The 19543-nt window shown below is 32.7% G+C and overlaps 3 protein-coding genes across 3 annotated transcripts; 2 read left to right on the top strand and 1 right to left on the bottom strand.

The window, feature by feature from the left end:
- Nucleotides 1-5698: 5698 nt before the first annotated feature.
- Nucleotides 5699-8458, bottom strand: LOC122598054 (pentatricopeptide repeat-containing protein At5g46100). Its single transcript, XM_043770665.1, has 2 exons — nucleotides 6782-8458; nucleotides 5699-6162 (listed from the first exon to the last, which is right to left on the bottom strand). The coding sequence occupies exon 1, from the start codon at nucleotides 8245-8247 to the stop codon at nucleotides 6799-6801; it is 1449 nt and encodes a 482-aa protein (XP_043626600.1). The 5' UTR covers nucleotides 8248-8458; the 3' UTR covers nucleotides 5699-6162; nucleotides 6782-6798.
- Nucleotides 8459-13057: 4599 nt separating this feature from the next.
- Nucleotides 13058-14485, top strand: LOC122597120 (F-box/FBD/LRR-repeat protein At1g13570-like). Its single transcript, XM_043769752.1, has 4 exons — nucleotides 13058-13864; nucleotides 13968-14123; nucleotides 14207-14293; nucleotides 14375-14485. Exons 1-4 carry the CDS (start codon nucleotides 13058-13060, stop codon nucleotides 14483-14485), a joined length of 1161 nt encoding a protein of 386 aa, XP_043625687.1.
- A 2367-nt stretch (nucleotides 14486-16852) lies between these two features.
- Nucleotides 16853-18723, top strand: LOC122594890 (F-box/FBD/LRR-repeat protein At1g13570-like). The gene is made up of 4 exons (XM_043767189.1): nucleotides 16853-17001; nucleotides 17155-17973; nucleotides 18084-18243; nucleotides 18323-18723. The coding sequence occupies exons 2-3, from the start codon at nucleotides 17170-17172 to the stop codon at nucleotides 18168-18170; spliced, it is 891 nt and encodes a 296-aa protein (XP_043623124.1). The 5' UTR covers nucleotides 16853-17001; nucleotides 17155-17169; the 3' UTR covers nucleotides 18171-18243; nucleotides 18323-18723.
- Nucleotides 18724-19543: the final 820 nt, after the last annotated feature.

The following is a 19543-nucleotide window of genomic DNA, read 5'->3' as shown; positions in this document are numbered from 1 at the left end:
AACCATTATTCAATGTATCACTTCATCTCAGTGGATGATGATATGTAGCTACTCATAATCATAAACAAAGCACAAAAAGTAAAAATATAAGAGAACATATTGTACCAATGTGTAGAAAACAAGTAAACGCTAAGAAAGTCGATAACCGAATGCCTTGAAGCTCACGAACAACCCTTAGACCTTGATGGACGAAAAAGCTGCTGAGTATTGCCCCAAAGAACCCTAAAATCGACTAGAGGTGATTGTACACCGAATGGGAGGGTTATGGTTTTGTATTTATAGTGAAAAATCAAAAACCCTTCAGCCGACCTCTTTTATGCGCCGCACAAAACCAAGAGTTTCCATGTTTCAGACTTTCCTTAGCCCGTTATGTGCCGCATGCTTTGTTTGTGCGCCGCACAGGCACAATCGCCAAATTCCCTGTCCAATTTCTCACTATTCTGTGCGCCGCATGCTTCATCTTGTGCGCCGCACAAGCCTCCAACTTTCGTAAAACTTGTATTTTTCAACTTGTCTTCACTTGTACTCATCCAAGAATCATCCTAATGCATCTTTTATCCTTCTAAAAGCTATTTCCAGCCCATATACCTGTTCTAAGCCTGAAATCACTAACAATACCATCAAAGCATCGAATATACATATAATTTGCACATAATTAAGCTTAAAACGACTTAGAAACGATATGGGAATATGCATATAAATGGACATATTAGGTACGGTAATAAATCAATTTTGGTGAGGTAAGATTTAACACTGTATTCTTGAGTTCATATATAGAAGATTAGAAAAGAAAAGAAGATAAGTGATTAGAAAAGAAGGGGTATTATTTCTTTCCTTTCAAATCACCCCACCGTATTCTTTAGTTAGCTAAAGAATGAAAAGGAAAGGAGAGTGAAAGGAAGTTTTCCTTTCTAATCACCTCAAAATTGAAAAAAAAACTTTTAAAGTAAAAATAACTACCACTCCCTCACTTCTCCTCTCCTTTCATTTCCTTTCCATATCATTTTAAAACTTAACAATGTCTTTATTATTTTTTTCCTTCTCAGTCCTTTTCTCACCCTTCTTAAAAAAACTTAACAATACTGTAGGATGATTGATTTTACACTAAATTAAGTAAAATCTTCCATTTATTTCTTTTCATATCACTTCATTTCCTTCCTTAAAAAAAACTCAAGATCACAAAAACTTATATCATCTTCTAGTTTCTTTTCCTTTCCTTCTCAAATAAAACTCAAAAACATAGTGGAAAGGTATCGTTCGTAGATGTCCGATTCGTCTGAAGATGTTTTCAGAAGTTTGAGTAGATTTCCAGAATCCATTTTTCTAGAGGGAAGAAGATAGGTGTTTGAAATGTGTGCGTGATTTAGCAGTATGTGCATGAAGTGAAGATGAAGAAACTTTGATTTGACAAAGGATTTAGGGTACTAATAAATCAATTTTAGGGTAATCTTACCTTTAGATGAAAATTAAAAGTTAAGATTTAAAGGTAATCTTTGAATTTTGGCCTTTAATTTTTATTTAAATGTTAAAATTTTCTCAACTTGACTCAAGTTGAGGAATAAACTTGAATAAATCCTCTCTCGGGCTATACTTGGTTTAAATTTGAGAATGAGAGGAAAAAGTAAAGAAGATGATGTAGTGGTAAAATAAAAAAAAGTGAGATTGTGAGTTATTAATCCTTCTAACTTTATATCTTAAAAATCCTCCTAAATATTAGATGATTACATGTGGAAAAAATTAAGGGGCAAGATTAGAAGAAAAAAATAGTAGATACCACATATCACCTTCTTATAGTTTTAAGAAGATTTTTAGGCTAACATTTAGAAGAAATTATCATTTTCCATAAAAAAAAAAGTAGTGACTATTGGATACCAATAGTATCATTCCCAATCCAACGTGTTAACTATTCCACCTTACCTGAGACACTAAATAAATTTATTTAAGAGACCTGTATTTTATGAGTGATCTAAATCAAGTACTTTACATTAGTATTACTTGCCTGATATTAAGAAATCCTTACGATTACCATCAATAACGCTTGGTTCTTAAAAATACATTATAATAAACTAGAATGGTATATGCGCGATGCGGCGGACGGTGATAAGTGGCGGTTCTAAGTTGGATTATTCTTTTAAAATAAGGCATTGAGTTCTTTTTCCATGCCTAATAAATTAAGAGGTACGAAAAGTGTTAGCTACGAAAAGTATTAATTCTAAGTTGTAGCTGATGAATTAATATAGTGGATTTCTAAGCATCATGTTCCATGAAAGTTACAGTCACATTTGGTGGTTTTGCAACGCTATTAATTTTCTATTAGAATTTAGAACTTTGGATCAAGGAACAAACAAACGCGCATACAGTAGAATGAGCAACATCTTTGGTTATACTACAACCATTTTTCATTTTGCTCAAAAAAACATTCACTTTGGTTATACACTTAATTACAACTTAAATAAGCTGAATATGTTATATATAAAAAAACCAAAACCGACCTAAGCTGAATATGTGTTTTAAAATATGGTTGCGATTATCAGAATCTCTACGAGATTATCAGATTCGCATAGAGATTATCAGATTCGCATTGCAATTATCAAAATCTCATTGCGATTTTGAAGTTCTTGTTGCGATTTTGAGAATCTCATTGCGATTTTGTTAGTTTATTGCGATTTTGTTGGTTATTTTGTGAAAATCCAAAAAAACTTGGCTAATTTAGTATAATCGCAATGAAATTTGGCTAATGATGCGATTTTTTCTCTTTTTAATCATTCGCGTTCTATGGCTTCAAACTCCAAAGGATCAAAATTAATAAAATAGAATACGCGAAAATCTTTGGTTTCTTTTTCTTTGTAATCGACGGTCTTTAATAAAAAGAAAAAAAATTGTAGTCGACGACTCGATGCCTAGACAGTAAAGGTTTTTTTTATTGGATTGGACTGTCATGAAACTTTTAGAGCTTATAAGCCGAAATCTTTAAAAATTAAGCCCCTTATAATACATAAACTAATTTTTAAAAATTTGTTACATCAAAATAAATTAGTCACCTCAATGTAACAATGTTTTTTTAGATTAATTTTTATTTAACTTTTTATTAATTATTATACCAATATAATAGAAAAAACTCAATAAAGTAAATTTATGCCGGCGAATAGCTTGTAAATCAAATCACTGCTTGCATTTTCAAGTTTGTCGCTCTTTTCCTTTTCTTGTTATAGATGGAAGTAATGTCGTCAAAAACATTTGAATCATGTACAATATTTTATTCTTTATGGATTTTGTGCAGCCTATCTGTTAGATTCTTATGAATCGATTTACACAAAACCTGAGACGACTCATTTGGTGACTTTTATTTTCCCCGATTATTATGAGTTGTGGTGTGAATTTGGACTTACTCAATGCTAGTTGCAAATTAACTTATAATTATTTTAGTATGATATCATGATTATGTATTATATTTATAGTTATACCAACAATTTTTTTTTTTACCACAATGTAATATTTATAGTACAATAATTTTTCTATTATAGAATTTTTAAAACTAGTTGTATTCATAATGTAATATTATTTTCAAAGATAATTAGGAATTAAAATATAAACATACTTGTGATCATGTACCTGACATTCAAGTATATGTATTTGATCATGATGCAGACTCATAACACGAATAGGTTTACTTTCAATCACATGTCTTAGGATAATTTGATAACAATTAGGATTGTTTTCATATTTTTTTTTATTGAAATTAGGATTCTTGACTTGAGTGACAATTGAAACTTTAAAAAGTTAAATATAAATACCTTTTGTAACTTTTTAACAAAATCTCCTCAAGTTGATGCTAAATATATATATATATATATATATATATATATATATAAATTAAGTATCGAGGGCTAAAAAGTGTAAGTTATTGATGGAAAACAAAAAAAGTGTAAATTAATGAGATTTTTTCTATAAATTAATATAAATAGTAATATAATAGTATATTTGGATAATGATTATTAGAGTTTTTAATTTATAGCTAATCTAAATGATGACATAAGCGAGAGTCAATTTGATGAAATTAAGCGATTTGATTGGCTGATAAGTCATTAGTTCAACTGTTTTATAATATATATTAAAATTAAGATAAACAAATAAATTAGTTAAACCCCACATTTTCTAGAGAGCCAAAATCTCCCACGTGCTTTTTCACCCGCTACACCAAAAATTCATGGATGGAGATTCTCTCAAGTTACATTAACTTGATAGGTAAAGTTTAGATGATCTCAACCATTGATTAAAAATCAAGGGTTAAGATTAAAAATTGATTATTAAATCTTAACCCTTGATTTTTAATCAATGGTTTCATTGGTTAGTGGTTACTAACATTTAGTTTATTGCATGATTTATTATTATCTATATCCACATTTATACTCCCTAATAAAGAGTATTAGATTTCTTAAAATTTAGCAATTTTTTTTCTTCTCAAAATACCCATACTTAAACATAAAACTCTTATATACCCTCATTTCACACATTCTCTCTAATCATTACACACTCTCATCGACTTTCTAGCATCTTCCACCACCGTCCTCCTTCTCCACCGCCTCTCTTGATCTCCACCACCACCTCCCTTTTATATTGTTATCACCTTCTAGTCCCCACAACGCGCGGGCACTATGCTCGTTCAAAACAATGTGTTGAGTCATTTTCTTAATTACAACTTAAATTACATTGGATGCATGTTGATTCCTCGAGTTAAAACTGTGATTACTACTCAAAAACTGGCAAGGCAGGCAAATGTTTAAAGTCTTGACGTCCCGTTGATTTGAACCAACTTAGCATCCATGGTCAGGGGATAGGGCGACTTTACTACTTTAAGATTCTTCTACATCATAGTTTTGATTTTTTATAAAGTATATATTTTCTACATGTATATGCGTAGTGACTATAGTATTTATTGTAAAGACTGAAAATTTTCTTCATTGACCATTTTTCTATTACTCCAATTCAATTTATGTTTTTTTTTTTTCCTGTTTTGGAAAGCTTTTTAAATATGAAGAACATCAAACTTCTTTTCAAAATGATCACCGGAAGTTATGTGTAATTGTAGAATCTTTAGTTAGATATCTCCAAGACTTCAAGAACAAGAGTGTCTGATACTTCAAAAATTTTGACCCTTGATCAAGATTGCTCTGTGTTACCCACCTTGATGAAAGAAAGAAAACAGACTGCTGCTTTGTGATTCAGTTAAAACTTCACAAGCAGCAACACCATATGATTCATTTTGATTTGTAAAAGCCTATGAAATTCATGATAGAAATTTGAAAGTGCTGTATCTGATTCAAAGATGACATAGAAAATATAGAGGTATCCATCGTTTATACTTTATAGGGTTCTAAAATGATATGAAATTGCTTGAATCCAAATTTAAGGCAACATAAACAACTAAGTTTTGTTCTTAAAAGATAATTAGAATTATATTGTCATAATAATTATTTCTGACTTGCAATGAAATAAAAATTCGTATGTATCATATATGATCCTCATGATATCCCAAACACACCATCACTAACCATTTAAATGTATTCATCTGACTTGATAAAAACAGATATATTTGTATCTCCAATCCGTGATATGATTAGCAGAGCTCACATAAATAGATCTAGGAGAAAGCTGCTTCGAAGTTGGTTTTTGTTTTTATATTCTAATAACGCAATGCTCATAAAACCATAACTCATTATTCAAAACTAAAAGAAAATCCGACAAGAACATTTCAGAGTATTCAAGAACCAAAATGACCAAATATAGATAAAAAAAAGTCAATATTAAGATTGAATAGAGATTGTTACCCAAATCTATGAGCATGAACATGTTAGCTCATCAGGCTGGTTCTTGCTTTGTAACTCACTTTAGCTATCAGGGTTAAGACACCTGGTCAACTGTGGCTTTTCAGCCCTTAGTGATTTTTCATGGTTTTCATTGAGCCTCACAGATTCTTAGAGAGAACCAAGATCTTGAACAAAAAACTTGGGTCATAGCTTCACTCTTGACTTATCGTGCAACATTTAGTTAAATACTTTGAGATGGCACGAAATTTTGTTGCAGACTTGAATCTGAATTGAATAGAAAGAGAAATTGTGCTGCTTGGACTAGCATTGGCTTTTGCATATTATGTCCTCTGTCCTGTATATGTGGACGAAAGAAAACTTAAATCAGAGTGAAGGTATATGACTACATGAAATTTTAAACTTTCAGGTTTAAAAGCATTGGGTTTATGTTAAATCTGACCGACTTTCGTGATTGATATGATTAAGTTACCAGTCGGATGGTTTAAACAGAAACCTGAAGGAACTTTCTACTTGTAACTTACTAGTTGAGTGCAGGGTGTATCCATTAAATGAAATATGATTAGCCCATTTTAACCAGTTACCCAACCCAACCCATCCGACCTGCCTATTTTACTACCCTAGCATGCTTATTAATATAGTCCTAAATTTTCCTATAGTTATATGACAAAAATAGAAAATGTTGATAACTGAATTTCTGTTCCTCAAATTATGGATATTTTTGTAAGAACAAAACTCAGAATAGCAAAGTGTTTGTAAAGATGATTGGGGGTACCCAAGTAATATAGCTATAAGCCTATAAAGTTTACGCTAAGGAAGCATTGCAATTACTATAGAAAACACTTGCGATGACTGATAACTTTATTATGCATATCATACAGATTATACATAATAACCAACAGATGAACTTTGCAATAGATAGTAAAAGGACGAAAAACGACAGAAGGTTAGATTACCTATAAATGGTTAAATGTCAAATCTGATTTACAGCTACAAGTTCATTTATAAAGTCATTAGCTTCTTGCGCCTTTTGTTTTACCCAGACTCTACGCACCAAATCACACCATGTATCTTTACTAGGAATGCATCCATCAATTACCATCTCATCAAAGACACGAATGGCCTTATAAACATCATGTTTCTTACAAAAAAGACCAACCAGAAATTCAAAAGTTTCAGCATCAACACAAATTCCCTTACTCCGCATACTATGGTATAACGAAAATGCACGGTTTGAATCATTCACTCTACAAAGACCTCGAACCACAGTATTATGAATCTTAAAATGAAGACTCCAAGTTACTCGCTTTACTGGAATTCCTTCAAATACCATTTCCTCAAGAAAGTTTGCCGCTTCTTGAAATTTCTGATCGTCACAAAAGATTTCTATAACTTTCCAATACAGACCCGCATCTGGTTTTAACCCTTGAAGCTTCATCCTATCAAATATCTTTAAAGCATCAAGGAGGTTCCTTTCTTTACATAATCCATGAAGTAACGTGCTGTAAGTTACCATATTGGGCCTATGGCGTTTTCCAACCATCACCTCCAAGAGCTCCATGGCCTCAGAACTCCGCCCGTTTTTGCAAAGACCATTTATAAGAGAACTGTATGTATAAACATTAGGAATAATACTCTTATCCTCCATTTCTTGAAGAAATCTCATAGCTTCATCCAAATTATTCAATTGGCATAACCCGTGAATTAAACTTGTGTAGGTGACAACACTTGGTGAACAGCCTTTACTCTCCATCTCCTTTAGAAGCTCCTTGGCTTCACTAACCTTCCCCAATCTACACAACCCGTTAATCAGTGTGCCATATGTGTAAGTATCTGGAATACACCCGTGTTTAGGCATTTCACGAAATATCCTAATTGCAGAATCCATGGTTCCACTATTCTTGGAAAGTGCTTTAATCAAGACATTAAGCGAAGGAACATTTGGAGGAAAACCCAACTGTCTCATATACTTGTAGAACTTCAAAGCTACTTTCAACTGGTTTTCATCAACAAGAATCGAGAACACCGTAACATAACCTTTCAACGTGGGTTCACATTCATATTCCTTCATCTTTCCGAAAATCCTCATAACGTCATGAGGCTTATGCACCCGTCCGTAAGCTCTGCATATAGATAAAAGTATTTCTTCAGTAACTTTACATTCCTCTTTTCTCATTCTTTCAACAAAATCCTCTGCAAATTTAAACTGATTTGCAGACAACAACTTCGAGATAATAAGCCCGTAAGTCTTGTCATCGTGTTGAAATCCATTAGCATACTCTGCTGTTGCGGAATCAAATAGCATTACAGCTTTTTCTACATTTTTTTCAGCTTTAATCAACTGCCAAACTAAAGTTGTGGTTACTTGTTTTGGCCATTTGATAATTGCTTTGCTTCTCATCGCCATATCGCGCAAACCCATCTTTCTATCAGGGGCTAGTTACGTATATTACTGTATAAGTATATCAGATGTACCCAGCTGAAAAAGAGAGAAATTTAGTAACAAATGGATAATATTATTTCTTTCAGGCATTTTATCAAACAGGTTGTGGGCATTGAAAAATAGGATCGTTTATATCGTTATTTATTTGGATTGTAGTTTGCAGAAGATCGGTCTAACTCTAAATACTTGCCACGTAAACCGAATGTGTTAAAAGCTAAAACTTAAACTTGTTCCGCGAGAATACCCGGCAAAATAAATAACAAACTACAAAGACTCCACCTCACATCGAGAATCCACTTCTGAGAAGAATGAATTGTTCAAGTTATTTTTACATAAAATTGAATCTTTAATTTAGTGAATCAAAAGAGTAAGGAAAAAAAAACTAAAACCAAAACGAAACCGAAACCGAACTAGAAAACCGAAAAACTAAACCGAGTCAAAACCGAATCTAACATTTAACCGAAATATTCGGTTTGGTTTTTGATTTTAGCGAAAAACCGACCCAAATCGAACCAGCTTCACCCTTTAGTGCAAAAGGATGATATTTGTACCACTTTTTTTTTAATTTTCTTACCACTATGTACAAATATCATTGCAGACTGTACAAATATTAACTGTACAAATATGGTAAAATAATCAAATAATTTGGTACTAATAGCAATTCTCTTAGTACAAACTATGCAAATGCATTCTTCTTTTTAGGCACATATAAGTTAAAATATATCAGCAAAATATAAAATGTAAGAGCGCGTTTAGTTCGAGAAAATGTTTTTAAGTTTTCCATTTCTAGTTTTTTAGAAAATGAAAAAGTTTTTCAATTCTAAAAAACCCTTGAAAATTTTGAAAACGCGTTCAAAATAAAAGATCGAGTTTTCATTTTTCCATTTTAGAAAACTAGAAAACATGTTTAAAATCACTTGTTTTCTAATTTTAGGTTTATAAAAGGTTTGGAAAATAGAAAAGTGAAAACAAAAACTGAAAAAAACAGTTTTCTAATTTTAGTGCAAAAATTGGAAAGGGGAATTTTCATTTTCTAAGAAAACTTTTATAGAAAAATACAATTTGAACGCGTTTTTTGTTTTTCATGTTTTCTTGAAAAATGAAAATGAAAAACAGATGAGTTTTCTTGAACTAAACGCACCCTAAGATTTTAAATATAACACTTAAAATACATGTATTTATGTATCAAATCTATTAGTAATTGAATTTGGAGTTTTACATAAAAAAAAAAAAAACAACACTATTAGAATCTCCTGATAAAAATTTTTTTGAGACAAATATGATGTTAAATCAACAAGGCTTAAAAAAAAAGTAAATTATGCTCGTTATGATTCATAAGATGCTTTTTATTATAGAAGTATAATTAAAATTTATGAAATACAACGTATAAAAGTATTTCTTATTTTTTAATATACAAAACATGACAACCACATTTAGATAATAATGTAAGAAGATTTGCTACTAATTAACACGTAATTACCATAGAGATTACGTTACTCACTGAAACATCAAAGACGAACGATGTCAAACGAATCGTAACATAAAAACATAATAAAATGACAACGCATATAAAATAACGTGATGTTAACATAACGCTAATACAGAAATATCTCGAATGAATAATGTCAAACTAAATTATTTATTCCTTCGTTTGACAATAAATATAATAATATATAAATAATAGAAATGATATATCTTTTTAAGAATCAAAGTATAGACCTTACATATATAACTTAATCACATGACAATCGTAATATATAGAATCAGTTTTTTCTTTGATTTTATCGTATATTAAAATCAAGTTTCATGAGGATTGTTAGACTTGTATTATTTATTTTTTGTAGATATATTATTTCCAAAAAAATAAAATAGAGTTTTAATAAGTCACTAGCTTTAAAATATGTTGTCATATTAAAATGTATAATAACAACGTTAAATAAATTGAAAAGTTGTGATAAATTATTATGTAATAAACAAAACTAAACGGAAACAAAAGTTTTGTAATTGTGGACACACGTTAAAACACATTCTATTGGCAAAAAAAAGTTATCTGGAAAAAAAAAACTCAAAGTTTCCGACCTATTATAACGAAAAAATAAGGTAATTAAAATCTTAGAGAATAATATGCACATTTAATAAAAATCTATATTAATGATAAATATAAAAAAAGATATTTTGAATTTTAAATAAAAAAGTATGATGATGTCATACTTAAATTAAAAGGATGTGTGGTAATACAATTTTTGAAAAACCTTCTCTTATCACAATCTTTCTTTATTAATAGAGTAAATTACACTTTTCGTCCCTGAAGTTGGCACGTTTTGCACTTTTCATCCCTAAAGTGAAGAAATTACAAATTTGACCCTAAACTTGGCAGATTTTTGCAATCGACGTCCCTCGCCAAACGGTGTTAAGTTTCAGCCGTTAAGTTCGACACGTGCAAAACACGTGAGGGACTGAAAGTGCAAAAAATTGACAAGTTCAGGGACGAAAACTGAAATTGTTGTCATCATCTTCATCTTCTCCGCCTGACTTTCGTCGAAAAATTCGCCGGAAAACTTAAAATGCCGATATCTCACTCGTTTCTTCGAATTAGACCACGAAACCACCACCAAACTTCTCAAAATTAATTTCCGCACGAATCCTAACCAAAAAATTTCAGATTCAACACTTGCCGGAAAACTCAAAATCTGGAAAATCAATAGATGTACAAAACCACAAGTACAACATAGGGGCTAAAGGTATAACAAACTGTAAGTATTTGAATCTTATAAAAAAAATGAGGTCAACTGTAAGTGATTCTTAAGGTTGTTAAAAAAATAAACGATTAAATATACCTGCTAAGACTTGCAACCGACAAACCACGATCCAATGCTTCTTTGCATATGTGCGAGCCAACAAACCCATTTCCACCCAGCACTAGTAACCATCCATACATGATACACCTAAGATCTATTAGCACGTGTAAATAAGATTATGATCTCTCTGGGGAAAAAAGCAACAATTTACGATTTAGCTTGTTCCAAGAATGCAATATTTCTGTTTTCGCAAAGTTTCATCCAATTCTACTTACTTTTCCTGTACTAACTATCACAACTTTACAAGATACCCATAACATGGATTTTGGTTTTCAAAACGCATGCACGTGGAAGGAAAACTTAGCTAATGGTCAAACTATATATATGCAAATCCATACAGATTTGGGACAACGGGAATACCAGTCAAACATACAAGAAACCAATGTAACACACATATACGTACATGAAAACCATAGAAAAGATACTTTCTCTGTAAGAGGAAGTGGGGTGTTGACTGTTTCAGCTTCCTCGACTTTAAGTGGTTCATCAATCTTATTCGACTCTGTTGACAAATACCTTCTTTCCCCAAAAGTACGCGTAATCAATCTACCTCGTTAAATGTATCGATCCACAATATCAACTCACATCAAATATCAACCAAAAGATTTCAGATTTTCTTACAAGTGTTGAATATGAAATCTTTTGGTTAGGATTCATGCGGAAATTAATTTTGAGAAGTTTGGTGGTGGTTTCGTGGTCTAGTTCGAAAAAATGAGTGAGATATCAGCATTTTAAGTTTTCCGGCGAATTTTGCGACGAAAGTCAGCCGGAGAAGATGAAGATGATGACAACAGAAAAGTAAATTTCAGTTTTCATCCCTGAACTTGTCATTTTTTGCACTTTCAGTCCCTCACGTGTTTTGCACGTGTCGAACTTAATGGCTGAAACTTAACACCGTTTGGCGAGGGACGTCGATTGCAAAAATCTGTCAAGTTTAGGGTCAAAATTGTAATTTTTTCACTTTAGGGATGAAAAATGAAAAACACGCCAAGTTTAGGGACGAAAAATGTAATTTACTCTTAATATAATAAAAATAAATTTTGTATAAGGGTAATACAACACGAACGCATATTTTTAAGTGAAACTAAAGGCCCAAATAAATTATGTTGACGACCCAAAAGTTAAAGGCCCAATGGCCCCATTTGTTTACCGCATAAATCTAAGACTTGACTTTAAATATTTGTAAAGAGAAAATAAATAAAAATTGCTGATTTGTGTTTGTATCGAAGAGCGGAATCACAACACGGAGGTGAAAGAGAAGATAATGAAGGTTGAAAGAAGAAATTGAAGCTAACTAACTACTACTATACATTCAGGTATAAACTCCTCCTATTTTATCTATACGAGAGCAAGTACCCGCGCGTTGCGGCGGTGAGATAGTGGTGGTGATACCTAGGTCATAGAATGTGCTAGGTTATAGGAGTTGATATGTCATAGAGTATGATAGTCAAATGCCTTACCCGTACGGGCTCCGCCCTCGGATTTAAAATTTTGTCGAAAGTATATCGAATGACATTTCTAATGAAAGAGCATGAAATTTTAAGAACACCCATATAATTTTTATAATTTATCGATGTATGGTGTTTGAGATAAAAGATTTTGAATGAATTTGAGGAATAAATGATTTATGGAGGAGAGAAAAAAAAATGATTGGTTGAGATTTGAGGAGAGAGAAAGGGTATTATAGTTATTTTAGGTAAATATATAATAGATAGAAGAGACATTTTGGGAAGTACTTAAAATCAACATTGAAAATTTCAAATTCAATGTTTCAAATTTAGGAGAAATCTGCTTTATAATATTTTATCTATATATATATAGTTTTTGATTGATTTAGGGTTTCATGTGACAAATTGGGGGATTTTTCGATTAAAATTGAAATGATCAAAATCTGATACATGTGTTATTTTGTTTTAATAGTACTATATAAAATGGAAGTACTTCATCACGAGAAACTCTGCAAAGCATCCAAACTTTCACCAGAAGGAGGAGATGATGGTGATCTTAGTAGCGGCATGCCGGATAATGTGATCGCTAATATTATGGATCGTTTGTCGATAAAAGACGCGGTGGGGACTAGTATTTTGTCTACAAGTTGGAGATTTAAGTGGACTCTTCTCACCCAACTCGTCTTTGATATGAACTTCTTTGATATGTTAGCTAGACGAAAAATTCACTTTGATAAAAATAATATAACTAGACTTCTCGGACATCTTGATGGCGCCATTACAAAGTTTGACCTCTATGTAACGAATGACATCGAATTAGATGATGAGGATATCCATCGTTGGGTTATGTCCCTATCTAGATTAGGAGGATTAAAGGAACTCTCTTTAGATAATATGCATAAAACACCAGTTAAGTTGCCTACCCATCTTTTCCCTTGTCTAGAGTTGAAACATTTGAAGCTTCGTAATTGTGTTTTGTCTGTTTCACCTTATTCTCGTGATTTTCCAAAGCTTTTGAGCTTAAAATTGATGTGTGTAAGCTTTCAAGACCACCAATGTGGGGAATTAATTGCTCAAAGTCCTTTACTTGAGACTCTGGAAATTTTGGATATCAAAGTTAGAGGGGGACTGAAATTGGTTGAAATTGCAAAATTAAAAAATATCAAGATTTTATATTTATCATTGTGTTTGCTTGAAAATATGACCATGGTCAGACTTTCCAGTGTCATCGACCATATGTCTCGTCTTCCAAATCTTCAGAACCTTTATTTAGGCTTTGATGAGTGCGAGGTAACGCTGAGTTGGGTTGTTAAACTTCATATTACACAATACTGTATCTAGGGTTATTGAGTACTTTAACAAATTAACGTAACTATCTCTGTACCTTTTGCAGTTCTTGGCTGAAGGTGTTGCTCAAAATCCAGTCTCCGCCACCTTTCCCTTCCTCAAGACTCTTTTTTTAAGCCAAATTGATTTTAGTAGCGATACCATGTTATCATGTGCTTTTCGGATCCTTTTTGGCTGCTCCAATTTGCAGACCCTTCATATCGTAGTAAGTTATTAGTTATCGATAATACTCCTCTTTTTAAAAAAGCTTATACATGTGTACATGAATACTATTTTATCATGTAGGCTACATACAAGAATGCTGTCCCACCACCTCTCTTATTTCCCCAGGAGGTAGACTGCAGCACAATAGAGCAGCTGCAGCTTCGAATGGTGGGTTTAGTATCAATAAAAGGTTTGGAAAATGAAGTATGTTGGATTAAGTATATGCTCGCTTGTTCTCCCATGCTACAGAGCCTTTTTATTATACACCACACGTCCATAGATCGCAACGAGAAGCATAAGCTTGCTAACAGGTTGTTGAAGCTCCACCGAGCCTCCGCAAAAGCAGACATTAGCTTCTAGTTATTAACATGTGTTCTTGGGTTTTCCTAAATCGATGCAAGGCTATAGAGTCTATGATAATGATCGATTAATGGAAAGTTTATTCATCTAGCATGACATGCATGACATGCTTGTCATGCTACATAATTCCGACTCCCGTCCCGTTAATTTGAATCCCATATTTGTGACTGAATGGAGTCTATTATGCAGCATCCTTCATTTTATGTCTTTTCTTTGTATGTCTTGTTTCAGGAAGCTTTTAATATCTGATAACATATAGTGAAACCCATTGATTATAACATTATTATTACAAGTTTGAAGGTATAGTATGAACATCAAATCTTTTTAAATCACCGAAAGTGATGTGTAATCACAGGATTTTATAGATATCTTCATGACTTCAAGAATAAGAGTATCTGAGACTTCAAGATAGCTTTGTTTAACCCATTTCTTTGTTCATTTAATTGGTCGGGTTGAATGCAAGATGTCAGATATTTCGCTGATGAAAGAAAGACAACAGGCTTCCTACTTTTTGACTCATTTAAAGTTACGTAAGCAGCAACATCATAGGATTAAATTCTGATTTGTAAAAACCTATGGAAACCCAAAGTTAAGACAGGAAGTACTGTATTTGATTCAAAGACAACAGGCTGGTTCTTTCTCTGTAACTCACTTTAGCCAAAAGGGTTAATCCCGCCTGTTCAACTATTGCTTTCTAGCCCTTTGTGATCTTGAACATAAAACATGGGTCATAGCTTGATTCTTCCATTTTTGTGCAACATTAAGTACAGTACTTTGAAATGGTCACAAATTTTTCCATAGTATTTCCTGTATTTCTGCACATAAGAAAAACTTCAGGTTTAGAAAGCATTGGGTTGATAAATCTGACCAACTTTCATGATTAGTATGATTAAGTCACCAGTCTGATGGTTTGCTTTCTACTTGTAACTTACTAGGTGAATGCATAGTCTAATCTGAAGAAGAATTGTATCAAAATGAAACATGATTAGCCCGTTTTAACCAGCTACCCAACACAATCGACCCGCTTGTTTAATTACCTCTAGCATGCTTCTATATATAGTCCTGACATATCCTTCGATTATGTGACAATAATGGAAAATGTTGAGAACTGAGTTCCTGTACATTGAATTATTGGCTACTTTTATAAGAACAAAACTCATAGAGTCATAGTAGCAAAGTACTGGTATTTGTAATTTGTAAAGATGATTTGGGGGTATGCAAGTAACGTAGCTATAAATCCTATAATAAGCCTCTATAAAGTGTAAGGTGGAGTCAACTTGAGAGGTGAAGTTATAAACTTTGACAATTGAATTATAATTTTAAAAATAATTTTGAATCTTGACCTTTAATTACAATTCAATAGTTAAGATCTCCTCAACTTAAAAAATATTAGTTCCTTTATTAATGAGTTAATCGAGATTTTTTGCCTTTTTATTTTCTTTTCGGCCCCAAGTGTGATATTCGGTTCCTATATTTAATGGGTTTCAGTTTCAATATCGACAAACTTGGTACGGTGCCAAAAACTATTCCTAGATTGTAATAGGCCTAAAGAAAATCTGCTAATGCACCACATCACGGGTATGTTACACACCATATTATAAGGAGTTTCTCTTAACTTTAGTTATTTTTAATAAAACATATAAATGATCTAGTGGGTGAGAGTTCGAGTCTTACTTTAGACATATTTAGGGTGAGCACAAGTTTCTAAATTCTCATCTGTAGGCCCAGGTGAATTTTCCGTTCTCGATTTGTGGGTGATAGATGGTTTCTCATTGAAGGGTTTAAATTAAGGATTTATTCAGCAATGGGGCTTTGAGACTCGGAGGTCTGGGTTCAAGTCTTGATATGAGCAAAATTCTCTTAAAAATTGAGACATGGTTTTTTTATCACATGTTTCTTCGAAAATTAGAGTTATATGAAAAGACATATAGCTGATCCTAAATTTATTTATTTTTTTTTAAAAAAAAACTACTAACTACAAGATTCACTTTAACTTTTAGCTTTAGTAATTAGTAACTTCAACTCTCCAAGATTCAACTTTCAGCAAGTTTACCAAACTTACCCATCGTGCATGATTCTAGTTAGGATAATGATATGCATAATAATATGCCTAAAAGCATGTCTAATACATTCATGTCTTGACATACTTGTAGGCTTATCTTTTAGGCGCGTTAATCACTTTCTTTTAGTTAAATATAAGAAACAAAAATATAACGGAACTATGGAAGGGACCAAAATTTTAACATTTTTGGAAAATATAGGGGGTTAAATAGAAATGTATGTATATAGTGAATGGGGTAATTTTTTTGATTTATATACGCTGACTGTACTCATCAAAATTATACATTTATTTTTACATTCTAAAAATTGTACTGTATCTATGTAACCACACTCAGTGTTTCACTGTCTCCGTGTGTGTGTGTGGAAGAACACGGAGGGCAAAGAGAAGATAACGGATGGTTGAAAGAAGAAATTGAAGCAAAATATAAGTTGATAACGAACCACTATACATTCAGGTAGTATATACTCTTTCTCCTCATTTTATTATATTATTATTATTTCTTATTTAGTTTTTGATTAATTTAGGGTTTAATGTAACAAATTGGGGGGATTTTAATCAAAAGTGAAATCAGCAAAAACCTGATACATGTGTTATTTTGTTTTAATAGTACTATATATATAAAATGGAAGTAGTTGATCACGAGAAACTCTGCAAAGCAATTAAAGTGTCTCCAGAAGTAGGAGAAGACGATGATGTTATTAGCAACATGCCGGATAATGTGATCGCTAATATTATGGATCGTTTGTCGATAAAAGACGCGGTGGGGACTAGTATTTTGTCTACAAGTTGGAGATTTAAGTGGACTCTTATCACCCGACTCATCTTTGATATGAAGTTCTTTAGTATGTTAGCCGAAAGGAAAGTTCACTTTGATAAAAATAATATAACTAGACTTCTCCGTCATCTTGAAGGTGCCATTACAAAGTTTGTCCTAGAATTAGAAGTTATCGAATTTGATGATGAGGATATTCATCATTGGGTTATGTCCCTTTCTAGATTAGGAGGATTAAAGGAACTCACTTTAATTAATCGCCGTACAACACCAGTTAAGTTGCCTACCCATCTTTTCCCTTGTCTGGAGTTGAAACATTTGAAGCTTCGTAATTGTGTTTTGTCTGTTTCACCTTATTCTTGTGATTTTCGAAAGCTTTTGAGCTTAAAATTGTTTCGTGTAAGCTTTCAAGACCACCAATGTGGGGAATTAATTGCTCAATGTCCCTTACTTGAGACTCTGGAAATTTTGGATATCGAACTTAGAGGGGAAGTGAAATTAGTTGAAATTGCAAAACTCGAAAATCTCAAGATTTTGTGTTTGTCATTGTGTTTGCTTGACAATATGACCGTGGTGAGACTTTCCAGTATCATCCAGCAAATGTCTCTTCTTCCAAAACTTCAGGCGCTTCTTTTATTTTTTCAAGAGTGTGAGGTAAGGCTAAGTTGGGTTGTTAATCTTCACTTTACACAATACTGTATCTAGGATAGGATTATTCAGTACTTTAACGACTTAAAAAGTGGCTTTCTATGTACCTTTTGTAGTTCTTGGCAGAAGATGTTGCTCAAACTCCCGGTCTCCGTCACCTGTCCCTACCTCAAAATTCTTGCATTATTCGATGTGGATTTTAGTAGCGTTACCATGTTATCATGTGCTTTTGGGATGCTTTTTGGTTGCCCAAATTTGCAGACACTTCATATCGTAGTAAGTTAATAGGTATGCATGATACCGCTCCTCTGTAAAATCCGATACATGTGTACATGAATTCTATTTTATCATGTAGGCCACATACAAGAATGATGTCCCACCACCTGCCTTATTTCCCCCAATGGTAGACTGCAGCAAAATGGGGCAGCTGCAGCTTCGGAATGTGAAACTAGAATCAATAAGAGGTTTGGAAAATGAAGTATGTTTGATTAAGTATATCCTCGCTTGTTCCCCCATGCTAAATAGTCTTGTTATTCTGCACCACTCGTCCGTAGATGGCAACGAGAAGCATAAGCTTACTAGCAGGTTGTTGAAGCTCCATCGAGCCTCCCCAATAGCTGAGATTATCTTCTAGTTATTAACATTTCTTCTTGGTGTTTCTAGAAATCGAAGTAAGGCTATATAGTCTATGATAATGATAGTGATCGATGCTACTTAAGTCTGACTCAAGTTAATTTTAATCCTAGATTTGTGACTGAATGGAGTCTGTTATGCAGCATCCTTCATTCTATGCGTCTTTTCTTTGTATGTCTTGTTTCGGGAAGCTTTTTAAGTCTGATAACAAGATAGCTTTGTTTAACCCATGTCTTTGTTCATTTTAAGGGCCCGGTTGAACACAAGATGTCAGATATATTCTTGATACAAAAAGAAAAGTTGAAACGAAATAAACATATTGTGTTGATGAAAGAAAGACAACAGGCTTCCTACTTTTTGACTCATTTAAAGTTACGTAAACAGCAACATAATAGGATTTAATTCTGATTTGTAAAAGCCTATGAAAACCCAAAGTTAAGATAGAAAGTACTGTATTTGATTCAAAGACAACAGGCTGGTTCTTGCTCTGTAACTCACTTTAGCCAAAAGGGTTAATCTCACCTGGTCAACTATTGCTTTCTAGCCTTTTGTGATCTTCAACATAAAACATGGGTCATAGCTTGATTCTTGCATTTTTGTGCAACATTAAGTACAGTACTTTGAAATGGTCCGAAATTTTCCCTAGTATGTCCTGTATATCTGCACATAAGAAAAACTTCAGGTTCAGAAAGCATTGGGACATTGGGTTGGTAAATCTGACCAACTTTCGTGATTAATATGATTAAGTCACCAGTCTGATGGTTTACTTTCTACTTGTAACTTACTAGGTGAATGCATAGTCTAATCTGAAGAAGAATTGTGTCCAGATGAAAAATGATAAGCCCGTTTTAACCAGTTAGCCAGCACAATCGACCCGCCTGTTACTACCTCTAGAATGCTTCTAATATAGTCCAAACATATCCTTCGATTATGTGACAATAAA

This window comes from Erigeron canadensis, chromosome 4, assembly GCF_010389155.1.
Source record: "Erigeron canadensis isolate Cc75 chromosome 4, C_canadensis_v1, whole genome shotgun sequence".
NCBI classification, from domain to species: domain Eukaryota; kingdom Viridiplantae; phylum Streptophyta; class Magnoliopsida; order Asterales; family Asteraceae; genus Erigeron; species Erigeron canadensis.
Note: the sequence above shows the minus strand (reverse complement) of the source record. Positions and strands in the feature narration are given on the sequence as shown.

Bases quoted from the DNA above. Each gene is read 5' to 3' on its own strand.
- LOC122598054 (XM_043770665.1), bottom strand. From the start codon at position 8,247: ATGGGTTTGCGCGATATGGCGATGAGAAGCAAAGCAATTATCAAATGG.
- LOC122597120 (XM_043769752.1), top strand. From the start codon at position 13,058: ATGGAAGTACTTCATCACGAGAAACTCTGCAAAGCATCCAAACTTTCA. The intron at 13,865-13,967 runs GTAACGCTGAGT...TACCTTTTGCAG, and splicing joins TAGGCTTTGATGAGTGCGAG to TTCTTGGCTGAAGGTGTTGC. The intron at 14,124-14,206 runs GTAGTAAGTTAT...TTTATCATGTAG, and splicing joins ATTTGCAGACCCTTCATATC to GCTACATACAAGAATGCTGT.
- LOC122594890 (XM_043767189.1), top strand. From the start codon at position 17,170: ATGGAAGTAGTTGATCACGAGAAACTCTGCAAAGCAATTAAAGTGTCT. The intron at 17,974-18,083 runs GTAAGGCTAAGT...TACCTTTTGTAG, and splicing joins TATTTTTTCAAGAGTGTGAG to TTCTTGGCAGAAGATGTTGC.